Here is a 26,741-nt window from a genome sequence, read left to right as displayed (position 1 = left end):
AAGTTGCCACCAACACTTACGCAAAAATTGCAAACAAAAGGACAGGTTTCTCTTGTCCCTGCCCGTCCTCTCTTCTCCATGCCTTGTATCATGCACCTATTTATGGTACCTAGCAGTTGACTACCATAGATCAGATCACTATTCCTCCATAAATTCCCTCTCTTCTTTCTCCCCATTACTCTTGGACGTGTCGGGGAGTAGCATGAACTATATATCTAAGCCGGTCTTAATGTGAGAGTAGTACTATTATTACCACCACTGGTAAGAATAGTTGCTAGATTTGTCTAGCACCAACAAGAGAGGAAACAGAGCAGAAGGCCTGGAATTCAGGAGTCAGGCTATACTGGGCTCAAACCCCATGTCTGCCAAGAACTTTTTGTGTGACCTTGAACAGGTTACTTGATCTGTCTGAACCCCCACTTCCCACTTCCCCCCCCCCCCCAGACGGGGTCGGTCTTTGTTACCCAGGCTGGGGTGCGGTGGCATGATCATAGCTCACTGCCACCTCAAATTCCTGAGCTCAAGGATCTTCTGGTCTCAGCCTTCCAAGTAGCTGAGAATACAGGCATGCCCCGCCATGCCCAGCTAATTAAAAAAAAAAAAAAAAAAAAAAAAAAATTTGTAGCTGGGCACTGTCTCATGCCTATAATCCCAGCATCTTGGGATGCTAAGGCAGGTAGATCACCAGAGGTCAGGAGTTCGAGACCAGCCTGGCCAACATGGTGAAACCCCATCTCTACTAAAAATGCAAAAATTAGCCTTATATGGTAGCACGTGCCTGTAGTCCCAGCTACTCAGAAGGCTGAGGCAGGAGAATCGCTTGAACCTGGGAGGCGGAGGTTGCAGTGAGCCGAGATTATGCCACGGTACCCCAGCCTGGGAGACAGAGCAAGACTCGATCTCAAACAAAACAAAACAAAACTGTAGAGATGGGGTCTCACCGTGTTGCCCAGTCTGTCCACTTTCTAATCTGTAAAACCCAGGTACTCATGCCACTAATGTCACAGGAATGTTATGAAGATTTACTAAGCTAATACATGGAGAATGCATCAGCTCAGAACTTGACACAGGGAAATGGCTCTGCAACAGTTATCGTTATTATTAGTATTGAAGGGGAGCAGATGACATTGGGGTCAGGTGGCTGGGCAAATGTAAGTGGGCCTTACCATGATAACAATGTGGTCTCTCCTTATCTCCTTCTCTTGCTTTATTTTCTTCATACACTTTGTGTCATTTTATCTGCTTAATTGTTTACTGTGTCTGTCTCGCTTTCACTAGAATGTGAGTGCTTTGAGTGCTTTGTCAGTTTTGTTCATTGCTGTATTCCTAGGCCCTCAAACAGAGCCTAGCATGTAGTAAGTATGCAATAATGTAATCATTGTTTCTGGAACACTGTGCCAACTGTTGTTCCAGGTGCCATTTATGTATTAGCTAATATACTTGTAACATCCTTTTGAGATCAGTATGTTATCTCTGTCTTACAGATGAAGTAACTAAGTCACAGAGGAATGGGATTTTTTGTGCCCAGTGTCACACAGTTAATAAGTGAAAGAACAGGCTATCTTTCTCCAGAGCCTGGACTTGTAGCCACTATGCTGTGTTCTCCCCTAGTAGGAAACATTACAATTACTTTTATTAATAATATTATTGAGAACTTAAAATAGTTTATTACCTATATATGCAAAGTCATTTAGCTATCTTTTCTCATTTGCTCATAACACTGGAAAAATCCTGTACGGCCTCCCTCATCCCTCTGCACTTGATGGTTGAGGAAATAACAGATAATGTTTACTGAGTACATCCCATGTACCAGCACATTTATTAACTTGTTTAATTCTCACAATAATTAAGTTGTTGTAAGAGGGACTGAATGGGAACAGAAGAGAACAGTTAAGTAAATAGTATTATACACATTTGACAGATGGAAAAACTGATGCAGAGGTAAAATAACTTGCCCAGGGCCACAAAGCTGAAAACTGATAGATCTGGACCTCAAGCCCCAACAGTCTGACTTCAGAGACTGTTCTCTTACGTGCTTCACCTGACAACCTTGCATTCAGAGAGGAAAAATTAAAGTCCACAGGTACTCAACTTATAAGTGGCAGAGCTGGATTTGGAAATCAGGTTTGCTTTGACCACCAAACTTGTGCTTTTTTGCATGTATGATAGAGCTGAGGCAAGAGTTATGTCCACTTACCCCAAAACTGGGGCTTCCATCCTTCTGTGGCGACAGGGAAAGAGAAGACAAGTGACTTAAGACCACTCAGCTGGGAATGTGGAGCTGTGACCCCTGACCGCAACCTCCTTTCTCATTCAGTCAGGCTGGACTGGGCTGTGTTTTTCGGGGGTATGTCTGGTTTAACCAGGCATCAGTCACAGAATATTCCTTTGAAAGCAGGTGCCCAGTTGTGTCCCCAGAGAGAACTAAAATTACTACTGGTGTTAGAAGTCCTTCCAAAATGTATGATTTCCTTGGGCTAAAAGGACACCTACAGAAGAACTAATGTCTTTATGATGCATTAATGTATGTAAAACAGGCTAGTGGGATGAGGCGAGGGTGGTGTCCTTAGAAGCATAGGAAATCTGGCTGGGCTACACAAACAAAAACATTTCCTTCAGGACCGGCAGCCCCAAGGCATGGGGCAGCTCCCACTAGCAAACAGTGTAGCAGGCACATGGTGCTGCTGATTTCAGGCCCATGCTCCCGTAGAGGGAGTCCCGTAAGCCCAGGGAAGAGGTGGCAAGGTTTCTGTCAGTGGCAGTGTCAGGAATGTATCTTGATATGCCATTCATTGAAAGTGCAGCTTCCTTCTCCCTTAGCCTGCTCCCTACAGCTGCTGGAGCAGAATTCATGTCCCCCGCTTTCCCCGTTGCCTACTGCTCTCCTCTGTTCCCGTTCTGTTTCTCTGTGCTCACTATCCCCTCAGTTGCCTAAGCTCCAAGTGGCAAAGTCTTTTGTGACCATTTTCTCTCTCACTGCTCACATCCTATTCTCCCCAAGTCCTAGAGATTCTGTAGTAAGAATAATAACTCAGCTGTCCTTTGTTGAGCATTTACAGTGCATACGTATTGATAGCACGCCAAGTACTTGCCCCCCATTATTTCATTTAATCCTTGCTTCCACCCTCTGTAATATTCTTTTTTTTTTTTCTTTTTTCTTTTTATTTTTTATTACACTTTAAGTTCTAGGGTACATGTGCATAACGTGCAGGTTTGTTACATATGTATACTTGTGCCATGTTGGTGTGCTGCACCCATCAACTCGTCACCCTCTGTAATATTCTTACTCCCATTTTGTATAGGAGAAAACTGAGTTTGGAGAGGTTGAATAGCATACTCAAAGTTCTGAAGCTAACAAGTAGCAGAGCTGGAATTTCAGCCTAGGTCTTTTTGGCCCTAAACCATGTCCTTTCTACATTTTAAAGCCCCCTTTAAGTGTCCAAAGAGCCTTCTGAAGTTGCGAGTCTGTTGCTTTACAACTTTTTTGCTGTCATTACCTGAGCTGAGCGTGACTTCCTCTGATACACACCTGGTGTATAGCTTTGTACATGTGTCACATTCTCATTGAAACAATAGGAAGTATCATTTCAGTCAGTGGGATTCTCTGTTGTGTGAGTTAGCAGTGGGGCATGCCCTCTGCTTATTGTTCATAGGAACATGCTCAAGGAATTTTCAGGAAGGCCCCATCCAGGATGTTACTGGAAGATCTGCCTGGTGGAGCTTGTACAAACAAAGTATGACCCTGCCAGCTCGGCCAAAACCCCTGCCTTGTGCTAGAGGCTCTCTGACCCTAGCGGAAAAGGCTTCCTCACCCAGCCAAGAAACTGCAAAAGGGTGGATCCTGAGCTCCCCGTCTACCTACCTAGAGGCTCCTGGTCAGACTCTTGCCATGTATTTAGATCTGGTTTGTATATTGCTGTCTACACAAACTAAAAATCTGATCAAGTTTCTTCTTATTTTAATGTAAAATATACATTTTAAAATGTACTGCTTTAGTCTTTTTTTTCTTTTCTTTTCTTTTCTTTTCTTTTCATTTCTGTTTCCAAATGAGAAAAAGCCAGGCCGGATGCGGTGGCTGACGCCTGTAATCCCAGCACTTTGGGAGACCGAGGCAGGCGGATCACTTAAGATCAGGAGTTTGTGACTAGCCTGGCTAACATGGTGAAACCCCGTCTCTACTAAAAATACAAAAATTATCCAGCCATGGTGGCTTGTGACTAATTCCAGCTACTCACGAGGCTGAGGCAGGAGAATCACTTGAACCCAGGAAGTGGAGGTTGCAGTGAGCCGAGATCGCACCACTGCACTCCAGCCTGGGTGACAGAGCAAGACTCCAGCTCCAGAAAAAAAAAAAAAAAGATGGGGTCATGCTGTCTCATCCAGGCTAAAGTGCAGTGGCATAATCATGGCTCACTGCAGCCTCAGACTCCTGGGCTCAAGTGATCCTTTTGCCTTAGCCTCCCAAGTAGCTGAGACTTCAGGCACATATGATGATGCCTGGCTAATTTTGTTGTGTGTTGTAGGGATGGGGTCTTGCTAAGTTGTCCAGGCTTGTATTTTAGTCATTTTTTAAGTGTACAGTTCAGTGGCATTAAGTGTATTAACATTGTTGTATAAACAATCTCTAGGATGCTCTTCATCCTGCAAAGCTCTTTACCTATTAAACAACTCCCCACTTCCCTCTTCCCCCAGCCCCTGGTAACCACTATTCTACTTTCCGTCTCTATGAATTTGACAACTCTTAAGAACTTCATGTAAGTGGAATCATACAATATGTGTCTCTGTGAGTCTGGCATATTTCACTTAGCATAATGTTTTTTATGCTAAGTGTTTTTTATGCTAAGGTTCATCCATGTGATAACACATATCACATTCTCATTTCTTTTTAAGGCTGAATAACATTATATGCTTATACCATATTTTGTTGAGCTGTCAGTGGATCTAGTAAGACCCACTGTGACATTGAAGGGCTTACAAAGCCTTTCACTTGCTGGCCTCTCCAGCCTTCTCTTTTGGGATAGTCTTTGCCTTCTTCTTTCAATACTATCACTTTTTTTCATCCTATAAGAGCTATATTCTTTACACATGCCATTCCCTCTGGTGAGAATGATCTTTCACTATCCCCCCAACTCTTATGCAACTTAAATATCACTTAGCCTCAGTATCTCCACATTTAGTTCCTGGGGTCCCACAAAGAAAGGTTGGTCAGACTCCTTTCCCCACTTAATTATTTTTATAGAACTCTATATGACTTTATGGTGCATATTACCACTGTAATTTGTTCATTAATTTGTATGTGTTTGTGTAATGACTGCCTTCCTTGCCAGATGGTAAACGCCTGTGTATTTAATGCTATCTCCCTTTTTTCTGTCATAATGAGTAACTTACAGTAGGTGCCTAGTAAGTAGTTGTTGAATGAAGCTATAGATTGAATTAATGAATATTGAAAAGAAAAAATTTCAGGGCTACATTCTGAGAGCATTTGGATTTTAAAATGTCTGTGAGATGTTAAATTACCAGTGAGATCTCAAAAAGTCATCTTGTCAGAGCATAGATCTTTGCTCTGTCATTTCTCTGTTGACTAAAAACTTTCATGAATAGATTCTTCATTATTTGAAGATGCTTCACGGCTTCCAAAACTGTAACCAACCACAACAGAGACAGTTTACATTTCCTGAGTGTTTATTCTCTATCAGGCTTTGTACAGGATGCTTTCCATGTATTACCTCATCTAAATCTCACAATAACTCTGAAAGGGAGGTTCTGTTTCATTTGTTTGGTTTTGATTTCTGTTTCCAAATGAGAAGATCAAGGCTCAGAGAGTTTAAATAGCTTGCATAGGGTCACTCAGCCTGTAAGTGTCAGGTCCAGAAGTGGAGGCGGAGCTGAGTTTTGTGGCCTGGGATAGAGCCCACCCCTCCTCCTCTTCAACTGAAGTAGTCTCTTTTTATCTGCTTTACAAATGGGGTCTCTGCCTCAGTTTTCTTTGGAGCCAAGGTTTGTGGCTAAAGAAGAATTTGAAAACTCCAGGCCTGTAGAATATATTTGACTGGGATGTACCCTTTTCAACTTCATGCTCTCCCTCCGCTACATCTCCCACTGTGCTTCCCAAAATGCACTTTGCTTTCTTCTGCAGCTAACAAGTTACTGTGCATCCATAAGGCAGGTTCCAGATCTCAAGATAGAAGTGTTGTGTTTTCTGTATGCTCCTCCCACAGGAGATCCATCCTTCCATCCTAGCAGCAGTCATCCTCTTTCTAAGTAGTGGCTGACAAGTTTGTCTCCACCACTAGTCTGAGCCTCTGGAAAAGATGGGCCAGGTCTGCCTCTTCTGAAGCTCCTTGGTCTGGCCCAAGATCTGGCACAGAGCATAGGAGGCTCAGCCAGTGCTTGATGAGTGAATGCATATCAACTTAAAGTGGGTACTCAGAACTAACCAGCTGAGTTCAGAAGCCTGGAACACAAACTCTAATGTATACTCACAGAACCCCAGGAATGCAAGGTGGAGATGATCAGATGTATTAATCACATTTGGAAAAGAATGAAAATATTTCCATAATAAAATATGTTTCTTTTCTAAAACAGATGTGCTGTGATTGTTTCATGAGGAAGTAATTAAACATGTTTGATTAAAACATTCATAAACGCTACCATTTATTCAAGGCTACTATATATGCTGCTCTCTTTATTGGTACTTTATCTGTTGTGTCTGCTTCTCTTAATCCTGCGGTAAGGTGTCTTTTTAAATCTTCATTTTAGAGATAAGGAAACTGAGGCTCACAGAGATTAAGTAGCTTGCCCAAGGATAGTCAATTTCTGAGCAATAGATAGAGGTATGAACCTAGTCTGTCTGACTTCAAAACTAGTGCCTTGCCATCACCCTGACTGCTTCTGATCTTGTATTTTAGATTCTTTTCAGCTCCGTTCCCTGAACCAGCACACACATGCCTTTCTCCCTCTCAGCCCTCCCTGTGCCTAGCATGGTTTGTCTTCCTCCCTCCCTTTCCCCCTTCTCACTGCACTCCTCTCTCCATTTCCTTGTAGTATCTTTCTGATTATTGCCTCTTTGCATCCTGAAATGGAAATATTTTTGACAATGTCAATGATTGGACACTATTACATGTGGAAACTGGTGTTAATAGTGTGGTAATGTCACATTTGCATTAATAAATACAAAATAATACATTTTATTAAGGCCAAATTACCTATATTATGATTTTGTTTTCTTTATGTAGCCTTTAATTCTTAAGGATTTTTTAGTCTCATTTTATGTTTTTTAAATGTATGTTTTTTCTTCCATTTAAAATATAACAGTGTAGTGAAAAGAAAAGTTGATCAGATAATTTTTTTTCTTTATTATTAAGTGTTGTCTAAACAGTGAGATACCTATTTGAAATTATATGAAATACAATATTCAAATACTTCAGTATGTTCTTTCTGGAGAAGTTTATGAGGTTTCTTAAAGGCTTAGATTCATTTATTTTCTGCTTCTCTTAGTATTTCAGCAGGATTAAGTTTTTTGAATCAGTGGATCAAGTTTTAATTTTCGTGTTCCTTCCTTATACTGACATATGCTTTGGCAGAACAAAAAAGAGACCTAAACATGTCAGCATGATTTTTGTTCAATGAATTAAAAACCATAAAAGTAACAAGATCTGATCCAAATCCCTAAACTCCTGACATGGTGGTTTTGTCCTTTTCAGTCCCAAGCTTCATATTACTGACTTTGAAGAGCTTTCTGCCTGGAAGCAGAAGTAATGGCAGCAGTGCATGATTTACTTGAAATAGATTACAAGAGTAAAAAGAATATAGGCCAGAAAGATCGGGATTTGAATCCCAGTTCTCTCACTCATGCTCACGGGCAAGTCACTTAACGTCTGTGAGCCTGTTTCCTCATTTGAAGAGTTGTGAGGATCAATGAAGTAACATACTTAAAGTACTCATGTGGCACGGGGGGGTTAATAATAGTAGTAATTAGACTCATTGTTATTTTGAGAATACCTTCAAATAGCTGAATCCAAAAGGATTTACATAAATATAACTGTTCCCTTCAGAGCTTATTCTTTCTCAAAATTCTTTTTTTCTCAGCAGAGAAAATATAAGGTAGATGTTACTAAATCTTTAACAGCTGCTCATCACTATTCCACACTGAACATGTACCCAGAACTTGGAATTGTCCTTTCTTGAGCAAGAACCGTGTTGATTTGAGGGTCAGGAAGCATAAGCATGTCCATTTTAGGACCCGGGGGGGCAGAGGAATGTTGTCATACTAAGACCATTGGCTTTTGTGACAGGCCAGCTTGGGTTTGACTGGGTTTGACTTTGTATAAGGTGCCAAATTTCTTTGGGCCTCATTTTCTTCATCTGTAATATATGGTTTGTAATCTTACAAGACTCTCTGTGATATGGCTTCCCAGCCTCTTTTCTTGTCACTCCTTTCTTTGTTATCAGTGCTTCAGCCAATTCCTTAAATGAAACATGGGCTCTTGGTGGTTTTGTCCTTTTCAGTCCCAAGCTTCATATTACTGACTATGAAGAGCTTTCTGCCTGGAAGCAGAAGTAATGGCAGCAGTGCATGATTCACTTGAAACAGATTACAAGAGTAGCAGAAGGAATACAGGTCAGAAATATTGGGATTTGAATCCCAGTTCTCTCACTGGGAAGTTTGGTACCTTATACAAAGTCAAACCCAGTGTGCCCACGTTTGGGCAACTTAAAGCCTTTTTACATGTGTTTTCCTCCTCCTGGAAATTCCAGGAGTTCAGCCCACAGAGAGGAAAGTTACAAACCGGTTGACAGAGTGATGTTAAATTCTTGGCCAGCAGTTAATGTATAGGATGATTTTGTCGAATGTTTTTTGTCTTTTATCAGAGTAACCAGAGAGCACAGAGAAATGCTGGTGAAACTGGCCAAACAGAACACCAACAAGGCCAAAGACTCTTTACGAAAGGTTCGCACCAACGCAATGAACAAGCTGAAGAAATCCAAGGATACAGTCTCGGAGGACACCATTAGGCTAATAGAGAAACAGGTACTATTGCCAACAGATGTAGTAGTATCTATGTATTCAGTGCAAGGAATCTTTTGTTCATGTTTGAGGTGAGGACAGTTAAAACAGAATACCTCTGATCTTTCATTCACATTATCAACATTGACTGAGTCTCTGTTCTGGGCTTAGCCTAAGGCCAGATTCAGAGGGATCCATAGAGGAGGATAAGACACTTGTATTGTGTGCCAGGTTTTGTGCGGAACACTTTATATTACTTCATTTACCCTCATCACTACAAAACTATGAGGTAGGTAGTAAGGAAACTGAGGTTCCAGTAAGTTAAATAACTTGCCCAAAACCACGCTGCTGGAAATTGGTAGAAATCGGATCCATACTCAGGCAGACTGATTTCAGAGCCTCTACACTAATGTTCTCCTGTCTGGTTTTCTGGTTGCTGAGAAGTGAGCACTTAATGTTCTCAGTGTGCTGAGTAGTGGCACTTGAATAAGTCTTAAGCTATTGGAGTAAAATAGTGAGTGACAAGGGGGAAAAGTAAAACCATATGTACAAAGGTATGGTGATATAAAAACAATATTCAGTTAGATCATGGGGGTTTGAACATAGGATAAGACTAGGGAATGAATAAAGAAAACAGAGTGGCTAGATAATAGAAGGAAGGTCTCGTACACCAGGTTTAGGGGTTTGAACGTTAACATGTACAGACTTTCTCACACTGTACGACTATATAAGTCATATGTGGCCACAGTAATGGTACACAACTACCCCAAAACTCAGTGATCGACAATATCAAAGCATTATTTCTTATTCTTATTTCCATGGGCCAGCTGGGGTGTAGCTGTTTGAGGCTGGACTCAGTGGGCTTGACTCCAGATCTTGGATTGGGTTCAAATCTACTTTATATATCTCTTAATCTTCCGGAGCCAACAGGTTTCCTAGGGCCGTTTTTCATGGTAACAGCAGATGCCACGATCATAAGCCCAACCACTCAAGTACATTTTAAACACCTACTCTTCTCATATTTGATTGGCCAAAGCAAGTCACATGGGCCAAGCTCAATATCTTTGGTACAAGGAAATATATATATTTATGGAGGTCTGGGGAAAGAAGTGAATATTTGCTGAACAACATCTAATCTACCAAAGTACCATAATCACTTGGGTAGCTTATAAAAATCCAGGTATCTGGGGCCCCATTTCCAGAGATTGAGTCAGTGAATCTGCGATAGAGCCTAGGAATCTGTATTTTAAATCCTTCTCAGGTGATTCTCCTACAGTGACACGCTTGAAAGATTTTTTTTAGATGATGGAGAGAGCACATTTATGTTTATGAAAGATGACTATGGTGGCCAGGTGAAAAACAGATAGTAGGGGGCAAGACTGGAGGCAGGGAGACCAGGGAAGCTGCTGCAGAAATCCAACCAGGAAGTGATGGTGACTTGAACCTGAGTGGCACCTGTAGAAAGATGTAGAGATAGAATTAGTAATGTTCAATGTAATATAAAGGGTTTGATAGGCCTTAAAGCCTCCTCATCCACGATAAAGCATTATTTTAGGGAGATTGAACAGGCGTGTGGGCTGGGTAGGGAGTGAAGAGAGAAGCGAGAAGCAAGGAGAAACCTTAGTGGGACCCCTGAAGAAGTCCATAAATTGACTAGCTGCTCCCCTTTTCCTCCATCAGCAGTTAAAATGCTAGTTTTACTAGCAATTTGCTAGTAGGAGAGCCACAACAATCACCTGGGGGAGGAATTTTAGGTGGCTTCCTGGGCCCTACTCCTGCATTTTCTGATACGTTTTCTGATACAGTAGCTCTGCCTAGGAATGTATATTTTTATTTTACTTAATTTTATTAATTTATTTTTCTTGAGATGGGGGTCTCACTATGTTGCCCAGGCTGGTCTTGTCATCCTGGGCTCAAGTAGTCCTCCTGTAGCTGGGATAACAGGTGCGCCCAGCTGGAATGTATAGTTTTTAAAAGCTCTCAGGTAATTCTGTAAAACCACATGTAGAAGATAATGACGTAGAAGATTGTTCTACACTTGTCCTGTGACCTTGGGGAAGTTGCTTGACTCTTTGGAGTCTGTTTTCTGTAAAAAAGGATTGGTCATTTCTGCCTTGGATGGTTTCCTTGGTATGCTAGAAAGCACCATTAGTGTACCTGACACCCACACCCTCGGAGCTCCCCTCCTTGCCATCTCTCTGCCCTCCTCTTTCCCTATATCAGCTAAAAGAGGAGGTTCAGAGATTAGGCGGGCCTTTCCTGAGCACTGACCAGGCCTCGTTAATAGTCTGGGCCCTGACTCCAGCTGGGCCAGCTCCTTGTCTTTCTCCCAGGGGATTTCTTCACTGCTTTGCCTTGTCATTGCTTCTTGGTGGTAAGCCTATGGACCACCAGGGCCTACCAGGCACTCCTCACTCAGCAAGCCAGGACTTCTACCTCAGGGACCAGAGCCCACAGCTCCTTGAAAGAGGAAGAATGATCAGATAACAAGCATTCTTGATAAAACCCTCTTGACAAAGACCTTGCTGGAAGTCTTCACTCATTAGCACTGGCTTTTCGCCATCCTCTTCAGATTAGAATTTTTCTTTAGTGCTTCTTACTGTTGATTTTTGTTAAAGTGAAAATAGCTGTATTAGTTTTGCTGTTAAAACAATGAAGAAAATAATTGAAATCTCATCACTCAGATGACTATCGTTAACATTTTAGTGTAGAACTTCAAGTTATCTCTCGAAACAAGAAAAAGTATCATACTATTTATATGACACAATATATTATAGACATCTTTCAAAAAATAATATTATTTAAATGTATATTCTTTTCTTTTTTTTTTTTTTTGCCCAGACTGGAGTGCAGTGGTGCAATCTCGACTCACTGCAACCTCCACCTCCTGGGTTCAAGGGATTCTCCTGCCTCAGCCTCCCAAGTAGCTGGGATTACAGGCACGTGCCACCATGCCCTGCTAATTTTTGTATTTTTGGTAGAGACGGGGTTTCACCATGTTTGCCAGGCTGGTCTTGAACTCTGACCTCAGATGATCCTCCCGCCTCAACCCCCTAAAGTGCTGGGATTACAGGCGTGAGTGCCCAGCTAAATGTTTATTCTTAACCAGGATAGTTAATAACTTCATTTACTGTCATAGAGTTAAAAGTTTGGAATAGGAGAGAGCCTTATATACACTTCATGGTGTTCTTTCTGCTGTCAGAAGGCCCCAAACTGGAATTTTTGGGGTGTGTGTGTGTGTGTGTGTGTGTGTGTGTGTGTGTATGCGCGCATGCATGGTTTTAAAGATATAAAACAAGGCTATGGCTGATTGTTGCTTCATCAGACAGCTTTAAAATTTTGTTTACTTTTGTTCCTTATTATCAAAGTAATATATGTTCATTGGAGAAAATATAGAGTACAGAAGACTGTTTAAAACAATGGGGGAAAATTCATCCTACCATCCCACATTGGAGGGCAACCGTTCTTAACATTTTGGAATATTTCTTTTTTCCTTTTTTTTCTTAAAAAAAAACAAAAACTACATAATTTTAAGCATGGTTGAGAAAATATAGTATATATGCAATTTTGTATTCAGCTTTTATTTTCTGTTTGACCTCAAAGGCATTAGCATTTTCATGTCTTGAAAACTCTTTGTAAAACTCTTTCTGATGGCTGTTAAATAGTTGATGTTGTGGTGTTCACTTTCATAAGCCCTCTTTTTGGACATTTTAGTTTGTTTAAACTTTTTTGTTGTAAGGTTGCAGTGAGTATATATATATCTCTGTATCTTTGTTGAGATTTCCTTAGAATAGACTGGAACGTCCCAAGTGTGGAATTACTGTACAGAGGGATTGCATATTTTTTATAAGATTCTTGGTACATACTACTGTGTTTTTAAAGTATATATGTATTTAATTTGCCTTTTATAACCCCTAACACTTGAACCTAGAATTTTTTATCTGAGCTGAAAATGTTGCTTATCTGGGAAGTGTTGCTTTTATTTTCACACTCTAAAGATTGTTATTCTTTGTATAAATCCATATGACCTTTCTAGAGGATAATATACACTAAAATCCATACAATTCTGATTTAGTGACTTAGGAATTTGCCCAAAATAAATAATCAAGAGCCTTATTTATAGAAATGTTCATTGATATATATAATAGTAGAAAACTGGAAACTGTCTATAAATTTTTGACTGTGGGAAGTAAATTGTTTTATATTCATTAAAATCTACATAGAAAGTTACAAAATATTTTATAGACATGGTAAATTTTTTTGGAATTTGTTTTTAAAAGGTAGATTATACTGCAGTTTGATTTTATTTTTATAAAGGAAAGTCACATGTACATAGGGTTGGCAGCTTATACATGTCAAAATATTAAAGGTGGTCATTTCAGAAGATGGGATTATAAACAATTTGGATTTTATTTTGTATGAGATTATCTTTTTTAATTTTCAAAATCTTTTGAGGTCAGATTTTTTAAAGCTTTATTATAAAATGCTTCTTTAATTTTGGTGTATAGGAATGAAATGATAGGCCAGGCGCGGTGGCTCACGCCTATAATCCCAGCACTTTGGGAGGCCCAGGCAGGTGGATCACAAAGTCAGGAGATCGAGACCATTCTGGTTAACACGGTGAAACTGTCTCTACTAAAAATGTAAAAAATTAGCCGGGCATGGTGGTGGGCGCCCGTAGTCCCAGCTACTTGGGAGGCTGAGGCAGGAGAATCGCTTGAACCCGGGAGGCAGAGATTGCAGTGAGCCGGATCGTGCCACTGCATTCCAGCCTGGGTGACAGAGCAAGACTCCATCTCAAAAAAAATAAATAAATAAAAATAAGAATGAAATGATTCATTTGTAGGTTCTATCCCTGTAGTCATGTTTGACCCTCAGATTTCCTCAACTGTTCCCCCACCCCCGCTACTTCCCAAGCCCGCTTCCAGGCAAGCTTTGCTGAAGAAGGACCGGGGTCTTCCCGCTCAGGACTCTGACATCTGCCAGCCTGCTGTTTCACCTTGGCTTTGGTTTGCTATAAGTGCGCCTGCTGAACATTAATGTACTTGGCAGAAACCACCAGTAACTCTGGCCAAGATCCTTTCACTGCTGCCTTTTCCTGAGAAACAGTGCTGCTCTGAAATGAGCAAAGCTGGGTGCTAGCAGAGCTAAAGGAGGCTCCTGGCAGACGGGTGGCAGGCAGGGAGCTGGTCCAGGCAAGGCAGTGGGGGTTTTGAGCTAGGCCTCGGGAAGGATGGCTGGTAGGCAGGCCTGCCCCAGGAGTGTACTCCATGCTCCTGCCATTCCCCTTCTCTGTTCCTGCCTTTCATTCTCCTGAATTTGTAAGTAGCAAATGTGATGATGATAACAATGATGACGATGTTATAATCTCTATGAGGCAGCGCATTATATTGGCAGGGGTTCTTGCTTTGGAGTGAGACAGGCCTAGATTAAAATCCTGGCTGTTTTACTTCTTAGCTGTTAACGTCAGCAAATGGTGTCATCTTTCTGAGCCTCTGTTTCTTCATCCACAAAGTGGGAGCACAGGATTGATATGAGGACCAAATGATGCTACATACTTAGAAGTGGCTAGTATGGTGGCTGGTCCTCAGTAATTTTTCGCCCTATTTCTTTATCCTTCTCTTCTCCCCAGTCTTGCGACTTTAAATGTAGAACTTGGATTGACTCTCAATGTCCCTAACACAACCTGTCTGGAATGAGGAAGGACTTGGCCAGGTGCTATGGGACCCCTCCAAAGGGGAATAAGAGCCTCAAACTGGCCATTAAGATGGGTGAGTTCCTGGCTCAGCCACACCACTGACTTTTTTTTTTTTTTTTTTTTTTTTTTTTTTTTTTTTGAGACAGAGTCTGGCTCTATCCACCAGGCTGGAGTGCAGTGGCGCAATCTTGGCTCACTGCAAGCTCCGCCTCCCAGGTTCATCCCATTCTCCTGCCTCAGCCACCCACAATGGTCAGCTAATTTTTTGTATTTTTAGTAGAGACGGGGTTTCGCTGTGTTAGCCAGGATGGTCTCAATTTCCTGACCTCATCCTCCCGCCTCGGCCTCCCAAAATGCTGGGATTACAACCACTGACTTTTTATATGATCTTGGACAGATCAGTTAACGTTCTGTGCCTTGATTTACTCCTCTGTAAAATGGGGATAATACCTATTATACCTACTTTATAGAGGCTAGGTGAGGTTGTTGGATTTGAATGAAGTAATAGAAGATAAAACACTTGCATTCCTACTATGCAACTGTCAAGTTAAATAATGTTTATTATATGGTAAAGAGAGATAACAGTCTTTCATATGTTATAGGGATTGTGTGCAATAATGCTCGTAAAGTTTTAACCAAGTGTCTGACATGTGGTAAGTACTCAGTAAGTGGAAGCTGTTGTTGGCCTTGTTGCTATTAATCATCATTATTTTAAGACGTCTGATAAAGGTAGAAAAGATGAACTTATAGGCAGGCTGTCCCCAAGAACACCTTATGCTTGTACTATGGTAAAATGTTAGTAAATATTTTCACTAATTTTTTTTAATTTTTTTTATTTTTGAGAGAGTCTCTGTTGCCCAGGTTGGAGTGCAGTGGCACCATCTCTACTCAGTGCATCCTCCACCTCCTGGGCTCAAGCTATCCTCCCATCTCAGTTTCCTGAGTAGCTGGGACTACAGACATATGCCACCATGCCCAGCTAATTTTTTGTGTTGTTTTAAGAGATGGGATTTCCCCATGTTGCCAGGCTGGTCTCAAACTCCTGGGCTCAAGTGATCCTCCCACCTCAGCCTCCCAAAGTGCTGGGATTACAGGTGTGAGCCACCAACCACACCTGCCCTATTTTCATTAATTAATTGGAAAGAAGTCAGGAAGTGATAGGAAAAGTTATAGTAACATGAAATAGCAAATAACCAGTTTAAAATGTGCTTGCATATTCATTTGATAGATGAGGAAACTGAGAGTCAAAGTGGGAAAATGTGACTACACATTTTCACCCCACTAATTTCACCCAGAACCCATGTTATCAAATTGTTACCCTAAGTACTATCCCTCCTCCCAGTCCCCATCCTTGTCCCCAAACTACCCTCAAAGCCATTTTTCCAGAGGAGGCTTTCAGCCATCATTCCTGGCTGTCCCAGGCTGCCAGCCTGCAGGTGTTGGAGTACTGCTGGGCACCATGCCACACCCCATGCAAGGCAGCCACAGAGGGGCAAAAGCATCTCAAGGCTTTGTGGCTAGCTGAGTGAGGAGGGACCAAACTGTCATTCTGAGTCCAGCCACTCTTGCAGTGTGTGGCAGCCCCCAGGTGCTTTGCTTTTCCAGCTGAAAAAATGTACAACTGTTGCTATGGTGAGAGCCTGGCCACCTCCCTGCCTGGGACCAATTGCTCTAAATCCTTTTTAGTTTCTACCCTTTTTAGTGCATTTAGTTCTCAATTCCTAGCCAAGGCCTGTGGTCTGCAAATAAAGATGTCCAACAGCCGCTATGCTGTTGAGCATGCAGATCCTTGGCACCATGCTGCAGCCCTCAAAGCCTCCTGCCTAAGGCTTCCTGCTTTCAATCTCTTTTAGACATAGGAAGGAGGCTGCAGCAGCTACTATATTGTATTGTGTTTTGTTTTTCATTCTTAGAGGGAGTACATGTTTATTGCAGAAAATTTGGAAAATATAGAAAAGCACAGAAAACTTTAATAATTATTCACTTAGTGTGTTTTTCCTGAGAACTTGATATGTGTTAAGTCCTAGGCTGGATGTGACAGAGATGGACATGAACGATACGTTACCTATCTTCCCCATCACTAAAATATAACCACTATTAATATTTTGACAAGTTTCCTTGCAGCTTTTAAAAATACACAATTTTTTGTTTACATATTTTAGAGATCATTTCTACTATGTATATACACAATTTTGTGTCCTGCTTTTCTTCAGTTCAAGGATAATGTGAGCATGTTTCCATAATATGTACTGGAATGTTACTCATATTAACACCCTATCCTTAAGAAGTAGAAAATCTTAACCATTTTTAATGACTATATGTATTCAACTACTTCCCCATTCTATAACTTTAGATTTTCTAATTTTTGTATTATTAAATATAAAGCTGGGATAAATATCTTTGTGTATAGAACTTCAGAAAAATTTTTCAGATCCTGTTCATGTGATAATTTCCCAATTGAGAGATTTTGGGGTTAAATGGTATGAACATTTGCATCAATCTGAATTTCTATCAGTGATATATGAGCTTATCCATTTCATCATAGCTTGCTGGCATTGAATATTGTAATTAAAAACCACAGCATCAAATTTTGCTATGATAGCTGAATTGTATCTTGTTTTAATTTGCATTTCTTTGATGTCTGTTTTCCATGTTTGTTAACCAGATGTACCTCATTTTTTTTTTCAAGGCTTTTTTTTCCACTTAACTATTGGGATCTTAATATTCTTCTTATCATTTGTATGAGGGCTTTATATACAAAGTATTTGAGGTGTAGGAAATTCTAGAGGCTCATTAGGGAACAGATAAGACTAGCTTCTCTATATTGTAGATTACTAGTTAAGAATTTTGGGCTGTGGAATCTAAATACTGTGGATTAAATTTTGTCATTCCAGCTTTCTAGCTATGTGTCCTGAATAAGTAATCTAAATGCCTCAGTTTTCCTGTCTGCAAAATGGGGATAATAATAGTATCTATCTTATGGGTTTGCTGTTAGGAGTTAAAAAGAATATATAAGTATAAAGTTCTGAGTACAGTGCCTGGCTGTTACTTAATGTGAACTTTTGTCACTATTATTATTTCTCACATAATCTTTTCATGTTTCTGGAATATTCATCCCCTACCCTTTTCCAGCCCCATTAATCAGGCTGTCTCATTTTGTGTTCTTGCAGATCAGCCAAATGGCTGATGACACAGTGGCAGAACTGGACAGGCATCTGGCAGTGAAGACCAAAGAACTCCTTGGATGAAAGTCCACTGGGGGCCAGCAGTACTCCAGAGCCCAGTTTCTGCTGGATCCCATGGGTGGCACATTGGGACCTCTCTTCCTCCCCCATCCACACAGAAGACTGTCACCACTCGGACAGAAGGCTGTCCTTGTGAGGCCCAGACTTCCAGTGGAACACTCAGCCTTGTTCATTCTCTTCCTCCTTCTGCTCTCAGCCTTCTGACATGGGTGACTGTCAGAAAATACGTGCTGCTGGCAAAGGGCCTTTACTCAGGCTTTTGCTTTGACTTGATGTCGCCAAGGGACTGAGGCCATTGGCAGGCTTAGTACCACCTGCTCCTCATCTTAGGAGCCTCCTTTTCAAATAATTAGGCTCTGTTCCCATTTTAAAATTCTGCTTGGGCTGATACTGGCCTTCACCTGTGACTGGACACTTTACTAGAGGCTCATTTTCACTAAACAATAAAATCTAAATAAATTGGAAGGAATAACAACCACAAAGGAAAGAATAGAGTTGGTCTGGATTGATGATCACTGAGGATCTGTATGTGAAGCACCCAGAACAGTAGTTTTGCTTCGGAGTCATCTTCACACATGCTCTTTTCTCTGCCTGGATCTCTCTTCCCCTCCTTACCTGGCCAGTCCTGTTTATTATCAGGCCTTGTCTTGGATATCACATCCTCTGGGAAGTCTTCCTTTCCCCTCTAACCTAGGACCCTCATTACAGGCTCTCATGGCATAGTCTACTGCTTTGTACGAACTCTTAAGTATTTTTTTTGCATTTAATTAGCCTGTATATCCTCAGAACTTTGTGTAATGCTTGGAGCATAGTAGGCAGCCATATGTTGTATTGTGAATAAATTGCACATAGTAGCTACCCAGAAAATGCTGACTTCTTTGCTTTCTGGTCTTAACACTGTCCTTCTATCATTTTCCACTCTTGTACTTGTTCTCAACATTTATTTGGCAGTGAGACACCTTTCCCCCAGGGCTTGCCCATTGTTGACAGACAAGTGGTTTATTGTGGCCTATCTTCGGATGCTGGGTTGTTAGGTTTTTCCCTCCAATTATTTTTTATTCATTCATTTATTCCTAATATAGCCATTATGAGTTGGGCATTATTTATAATCTTGACAGTAAACTTAAGAGATGTGTATTATCTCCATTTTACAAATAGGAAAACTAAGTCTTGACAGTATTAGGTAACTTGCCCAAAGTAACAAAGCAAAGCCGATAAGTGGTAGAAGGTTTTCATGATTCATTGTCAGTGTTATTTACATAGAAGTGAAGTTTCTTGTCCAGGGTTACATAGCTAGCAAGTAGCAGAGCTGGCATTCAAATTGAGGCCTGATGTGCTAATGTAAAAGGAAAAAATCAAACTTTTTTTCCTTTTATACTTTCACACTCAACATGGAACACTTCTGTGACTGGGTGTGTGTTTGTTTCCCCCGCACACCAAGCAGTTCTCCAGCAGACACCAACTGGGTATCCTATAATTCAGTTCATTTCTGACATTACCTGGAAATAGTGTCAGATCCCACGGGTTGAGGGCTCCATCTCCCAAGACTGCCAGCGCTTTCAATGCCAGTCACAAATCTGGGCCACCCATACTCCTGACTGACCAAATACAAACTAGAGTCCTTGACTTTCTTGGGTTCAGTTAATTTCCTAGGACAGCTCACAGAACTCAGGGAAACACATTCACTGGTTTATTATAAGAGATACAGCTGAACAACCCAATGAAGGAGGTACACAGGGCAAGGTTTAGGGAGAAGGACAGGGTGTGGAGCTTCCATGCCCTCTCTGGGCTCACACTGTCGTGGCACCTCACCAATCTGGAAGGAACCACTGTCCTGCTTTCTTCATTAGCATTTAGTGAGCACCAATTGTTTGTCAGGTACTGTACTATGTACTGGCAATACAAAAATGGGTAAGATATGGCCCCTGTTTTGAGGGAGTACATAGTGCACTGAACTAAATTGCTGTCTATAATAATCTCTCAGGTGGAAAAGTAGGAAGTTCATTCCAATTCTGCAAGGTGTCTGCCTTCAGAATGGAGCCCACTTTGGTGGTGGCAAGGCCTGGCTGAGTTCTTTCGAAGCAGCATCCAACTTCTCATTGCTGGAGGCAATAAGGGTTGCACTTCCCCCTTTACTTACACTGGTGAAACATGCAGTGAGGGTTCAAGGTCAAAATTGGGTCAAAGTTAAACTAACACAGTCTCCTGCCCCACTTACCTGTTCTCTAACCCCATTCACCAGCCCTAAGTGGTCATCACACGATTAGAAGTCAGCTGGGGGAAGAGCAGGGATAGATAGAGAAATTAGGAAGCCTCTATTGGGGTAAGTCACATGACAGGGGCTTTGCAACAGTCTTTCATGAGTGGCCGAAATCCCCCACTCACTGCAAATGTGCTTCTCAAAGATGCAGGATTTTTTAATAAACAGAGGAAATGATAAATTATGTTGTAACTCCACTCCAAAGGCATTTGGTTCTTAACAGCCAAATCCTCTGTAGTCTTTAAATAAACAAAAACTTATTTGGTGAACAGGCAGGGAGGAAAATGAAAGATTTTCTGTACTTGGGTTCCACATGTCAACAGTTTCTCTCCTGTGTGTATGTTGGCCAAAGCTGTATCATGATAAATGAATAAAGGAAAACCTCGAGCCCAGGGCAGTCAGACAGCTCAGCAAATGGCTTTCAGCTGATTACTCAATTTCAGTTGACATTTATCAAAGAGTTTCTCTGTTACTCTGTGTGTCAGGGCTGCAGTGGTGACAGGGACAAGAATGAGACTACCTGTTTGGATATAATGAGTAATGCTGGAGCAATTCATTCTCCATCTCTTGTCTCCTACAGCCTCTCTCAAAAAGAAACGCTGAGTATGGAAATTCTCACACTTGCCGGAAGAATTAACCACCTCTTCTATTCAGTTTAATGACTTTCAAAGTCCCATGAAATATTCAGGCCAAAGAGAATTTGATAATTTTTATCCTGTTTATTTTTTTCGTGTGTGTGTGTGTGTGTGTGTTGGAAATTACAAAATAAGTTGGAATGTAGAAAGTTAAAACATCTCACCAGTCCCTGATCCTACTCCTTTAAAATTAGGTATATATCCTTCCAGACCTTTCTCTGTGCATATGTGTGTGTGTGTTCGTTTCATTTTGTTTTGCTTTTTGAGACAGTGTGTCACTCTGTCGCCTGTCGTGAAGTGGCGCAATCATAGCTCATTGCAACCTCAAAGTCCTTGGCTCAAACAAGTCTCCCACCTCAGCCTCTTGAGTAGCTGGGACTGCAGCTATGCACCACCACACCTGGCTTTTTCTTTTTCTTTTTTTTTACTTTGTTGCCTAGGCTGGTCTCAAACACTTGGCCTCAAGCGGTCCTTCTGCCTCAGCCTCCCAAAGTGCTGGGATTACAAGTGTGAGCCACTCTGCCTGGCCATAGATCATTTTTTTTTTTTTTTTTTTTTTTTTTTTTTTTGACACGGAGTCTTGCTCTGTCGCCCAGGCTGAAGGGCAGTGGCGCAGTCTCGGCTTACTGCAACCTCTGCCTCCCTGGTTCAAGCAGTTTTCCCTGCCTCAGCCTCCTGAGTAGCTGGGATTACAGGCACCCGCCACCATGCCCAGCTAATTTTTGTATTTTATTTTTATTTTTTTTAATAGAGATGGAGTTTCACAATGTTGGCCAGGCTGGTCTTGAACTCCTGACTTAGGTAATCTGCCTGCCTCAGCCTCCCAAATTGCTGGGATTACAGGTGTGAACCACCGTGCCTGGCCATGTAATTTTTTAGAAGGAGAGAGGGGAACTATTAATATTCTGATGTTTGCTTTTTTTCCTTACCCTGTAACAATCATGGTCATCTGTCCGTGTGTGTACATGTAGATACAATTTATTCTTTCATTGTGATGCAGTATTCCATAATATGGATCTACCATAACTTATTTCACTATTACCCCATGACACTACTTAAAAAATAAATTATTTCACATGCATTGGAGGATATTTGTATTTAAAGATTTTTTTTTTTTTTTTTTTGTTAAAGAAAAAAGAAAGGCCCCTAGTCTAAGATTATCTGATAAGGTCTGTTCTTTCTCCCTCAACCTCAGACCAACATTTATTGAATGCCTACAGTGGACCAGGTTCCATGCTAGACCCTTTACACGTGTTACTATATTGAAACTTCTGATCAGTCCTTGTTAATGTAGCTGTTATGATTATCTGTTTTTCTGTGAAAAAAACTGAGGTTCAGAAAGGGTATTTAACTTGCCCAAGGTCACACATGTAGTAAGTGCTAGAATGAAATTTCAAACCCACATCTGACTGAAGTAGGTCCTTAATCAGTGCACTTTGGTTCCCAAGTCTTCGCTGAACACTTACTCAAAAGGGACCTCGCGCTGTTCTGGACCTGGACGGTGATATGAGAGAAGCAGAAGTCTTGCTTTCATAAAACAAATAGCAAGCTGTTCCTAATTAATGACTGCGTGTAAAACAGCATAATACCTGGCACATTGTAAACACCAAAGAAATGGTAGCTCTTATGAAGACAGTAAAGATTACATATTAATCCCCCGTCTGTTTGGCCATCTTCTCTAGAATATGTCAGAGAGGAAACAAAATGTTCACCAAGCAGTGAATAATGATAATAATAGCAATAACAGTATTGACAGTATCAGTAATTAATATTTGCTTGGTGCTTTTTAGTTTTCAAACTGCTTCTACATTCTTTGTTGCCTTGAAACCACTCAGTGAAACTTTGCGGTTAGAAAAAGAGTGATCATAAAAGCTTGTATCCTCAAAAGCCACTTTGAGGCTTTCTTTTGCCCAAATAGATGGTCATTTTTCATGATGTGCATTTGAAATGGTATGTTCCCTGTTTTGGGGGTACAAATTTTGATATGTATGTAGGAAATGTAGCTTCTAGATTATGTTGTTAAGGTTTTCCATTATTTTTTGACCCTTTGATGAGTCTTGGACTGAAAGTGGTGTGTTTCAGACCCCTGCTATTAACACTTCTCTTTCTTCTTGCATTTTCTGCTTTATGAAAATGGATTCTGCTTTGTGAAAGTACTGCTGTGTTGTTTTATACATAGCGCTCCAGACGCTTACATCTTCTTTATTTCATTCAATGCTCTTAGTCTGAATTTTATCTTGTTGTATATCAGGATTATAGCTCTTGCTTGCTTTTTGTTTACATTTGCTTTCCCCATTTCTTGATTTTTAGGCTTTCAGAATCACTATTTTAGGTGTGTTTCTTTTTTTTTGAAATTGGGTTTTGTTCGATGAACCATTCTGAAACTCCTTTTTTCTTATTTTTATTTTTAATTGTGGTAAAATATACAGAAGAAAATTTACTCAACCATTTTTTTTTAGACAAGGTCTTGCTCCGTCACTCAGGCTGGAGTTCAGTGGCATGATCTCGGCTCACTGTAGCCTTGACCACCTGGGCTGAAGCAGTCCTCCCACCTCAGCCTCCCGAGTAGCTGGGACTACAGCACCACCACACCTGGCTAATTTTTAAAATTATTATTATTTGTAGAGACAAGGTCTTGCTATGTTGCCCAGGCTGGTCTCTAACTCCTGAGCTCAGGTGATCCTCCTACCTTGGCCTCCCAGAGTGCTGGGATTACGGGCTTGAGCTTCCGTGCCCAACCTTAACCAGTACAGTAGCATTTAGTACATTTACATTGTTGTACAACCATCCTCCAGAACTCTACCATGCAGAACTGACTTTCTATACCCATTAAACAACCCCAGTTTCCCCTTCTCAGCACCCAGCAACCACCATTTATGAATTTATAAATTTGATTAGGAACATCATGTAAGTGGAATCACACAGTATTTGTCTTTTTGTGACTAGTTTTTTTCACTCAAGCATGATGTCCTTAAAGTATATCCATACTGTAGCATGTATCAGAATTTCCTTTTTAAGGCTGAGTAATCTATTGTATATAAGTATATATAAAGCTTCTTTTAACAGACATTTAAATTCGTTTATATTTATTTATAATAGTGATATGTTTAGTAGAACCCATTTACTTTTTCTTTATATTCAGTATTAACGTAAGTGATTTGGTTTTCTAGACCTAAGCAGATTAAGGATTAGAGATTAGAATGAGGAAAAGGGTTGCTTCACATAGACGAAGTTCAGTTTTGTGGAATAAAATAAGTGATTATCTCTGTCTGTTTCCGTCTCTCTCTTTCCCTCTTTCTTTCTTTCTTTCTTTTTTTTTTTTTTAAGAGATGAGGGGTCTCCCTATGTTGCCCAGGCTGGACTTGAACTCCTGGGCTCAAGTGATATTGGGACAGCAGATATGCCCGATGAGCATATACAGCTGTGCCTGATGAGCCCTTTCTCTTACATTTCTTTCTTCTGGTCTGTGTTTCAGTCCATCCTACACTGTTAAGTTAGAACAACCTGAAATGTAGATTTTATCATGTCACTCTTCTCTCAGAAACCTTCAGTGGTTCCCTGTTGCCTGCTGAATTATGTAAACTCTTCACCCTGGCATTCAGTAACTTCTGCAATCTGGGCCTGATGTATTCCTTTAATTGTGATGCATCTCTTACAACTACTCTGATACAACCAGTGCTTAAGCTAAATGGAATTCTTAGCTTGTCTGAAAGCTAATAATTTTGTGCTGCTTTCTCTCACCTGCAAACCTTTTAGGCTATTTTCTTTGCCTAGTATGTGCTCCCTTAAACCCCTTCCCCACCAGCAGGCAAAGTCTTATAAGGCCTTCTTGGTCCCATGTTCTTCCTTACACTAACTCATTCATTCATTATCCCTCCCGATACTTCCGATTCATTCATTCATTCATTATCCATGCTGATGCCTCTCCTGATCCCTAGACCTGCCTATGCCTATTAAGCGCTTGGATTTGCCTCAAGCATCTGACGTTCAGCCACCCACCTGCACTTCCTCTCTCAGGAAAAGCCTCACCATCCACCCAGGTGCCAAGCCAGGACACTGGGAGCCACTTTTGCCTCCCTGTCCCTCACCCAATAAGTCACCAAGTCCTGTTGATTCTTACCTTCAGCATACCTTTCCTTTCCTTCCTGGGCACACCCTTGAGTGGTGCTCACCAGGGAACAGAGGTGGCAGATGTTCCAGGCTGGCTTCACCTGGGTCTCTGGACACTTGACTCAGAGGCAGAACATGGGTAACCCTAGATAAGCCTTGTGTGAGTTCCTGGCAAGAAAGTCCCCTGCTCTCTTAGTCTGGGCATTCTCTGACTAGCACAGTGCTTGGCAAGAGCAGGTGTTGAGGAAATGTTTGTCTGATTCTAAGGGGCCTGCCAGGCCTTGATGCAAGTGGTGTCACATTTGTATTAATAACCCAGAGTTTCTCTAATTACCCTCACCTGCCTGCCCAGGACCTTCAACCTCATCTGCTAAGTCGGCCTCAGGCGTTTCTAGACATCTTAAGGGACCACATGGCATCCAAGGCCACTGGCATTTACTATACTCCCTTCCCACCGGCGCTTCCCTTTGCTGGCATCTGCAGCCACAAATGCCACTTGAGGGAGCTTTACCTCCACTCCTGGGAGTGTCAGTGTCTGTGACAAAAGTACTGGTTCCTGGGCTGAGGGCATCTGAGCATGCTGAGTGGAAGCCCTGAAGAGGAAGGGAGAAGGTCTCTGCCCACATCCCACATTTTCCATGCATCCCTGAGTTCCAAAGCAGCCTCAATGGGCTTCAGAGCCCCTAAATCTCCCAGACAACAGCTCCTCCACAGTCTGGCTGCTGCCCCTGACAGAGGCGCACAGCTTGCCTAGGGGAGAGCAGGGCAGAAGTCCCTGCTATTCTCTTCCTTTCCTGGCTCAGGCCTGGATCCAGATAGCTCCCTTCTTTCAAGACACTACTCCCCAGGCCCCCTCTTCCTGATAATAATAGTGGCTAACAAGTTTTACTACATTTTAGGCAACTCAAGGAGCTAGCTGTTATTTTGCTCATTCTACAAGTGAGGAAGGAAGCACAGACAGCGGTTAACTTACATGTCCAGAGACACACAGAGGGCCTGGTGCAGTAGCTCATGCCTGGAATCTCAGCACTTTGGGTGGCTGAGGTGGGCGGGTCACTTGAGGTCAGGAGTTCGAGACCAGCCTAGCCAACATGGTGAAACCCCGTCTCTACTAAAAATATAAAATTTAGCCAGGTGTGGTGGCGGGTACCTGTAATCCCAGCTACTCGGGAGGCTGAAGCAGGAGAATCACTTGAACCCAGGAGGCAGAGGCTGCAGTGAGCCAAGATTGCACCACTGCACTCCAGCCTGGGCAACAGAGCAAGACTCTGTCTCCACACAGAGGAACACTTGGCATCAGGGAGTCTGCTGTCTGACCCCCAACTAGGCAGCCTCATACATTATTTTCACGAAGAGACCAGTGGGGCTGGAAAGGGACTTGTGAAGTACTGAGTAGCCAGTGAGAGCTTCTGGGTCCTGTTCCAGTTTTGCCCTTTCTTCCCTCAAAAAAAAGGTCTCTTCGTTTTTCTGTGGGAAAGGCTTGGGCAAGATCTCTGGTTTCCAATGAGGCCAGAGAGCCTGTGCCAATCCGTAACATCTTCACCCATCTGGGGCAAAATAAGTAAAATAAAGGTAATGTAGCAAATGTTTTTATAAAATGGTTTATTTAAGTTAATGGATTATTACCTATTCTTAGAGCTTTCTCTTTTGTTTTTGGCATTAAAATATCCTTTCTAATATAAAATGATAAGTTGGTGATTCTTTATAAATCCTTATTTAGAAAAAATAATTGGTCACATTCTGTGGGTTCCTTTCATTGTGTTTTTTAACTTCACAGATGTATGAA

At 41.5% G+C, this 26,741-nt stretch overlaps 1 protein-coding gene across 3 annotated transcripts in view; it reads left to right on the top strand.

The window, feature by feature from the left end:
• Positions 1-20,602, top strand: part of MRRF (mitochondrial ribosome recycling factor) — a 69,083-nt gene extending 48,481 nt beyond the window's left edge. For 2 of the 3 annotated variants that reach the window (XM_017884230.1, XM_017884229.1), the window contains 2 exons: positions 8,872-9,031; positions 17,876-20,602. In XM_017884230.1, coding sequence (XP_017739719.1) covers positions 8,872-9,015 — 144 coding nt within the window. In that variant the 3' untranslated portion in view covers positions 9,016-9,031; positions 17,876-20,602. The remainder of the gene's footprint in view (positions 1-8,871; positions 9,032-17,875) is intronic. The other variant, XM_017884231.1, reaches the window with a different exon arrangement.
• Positions 20,603-26,741: the final 6,139 nt, after the last annotated feature.

Source organism: Rhinopithecus bieti, unplaced genomic scaffold, assembly GCF_001698545.2.
Source record: "Rhinopithecus bieti isolate Rb0 unplaced genomic scaffold, ASM169854v2 scaffold_13710, whole genome shotgun sequence".
NCBI classification, from domain to species: domain Eukaryota; kingdom Metazoa; phylum Chordata; class Mammalia; order Primates; family Cercopithecidae; genus Rhinopithecus; species Rhinopithecus bieti.
The sequence above is the reverse complement of the archived record's forward strand: the minus strand, read 5'-3'. Positions and strand labels throughout refer to the sequence as shown.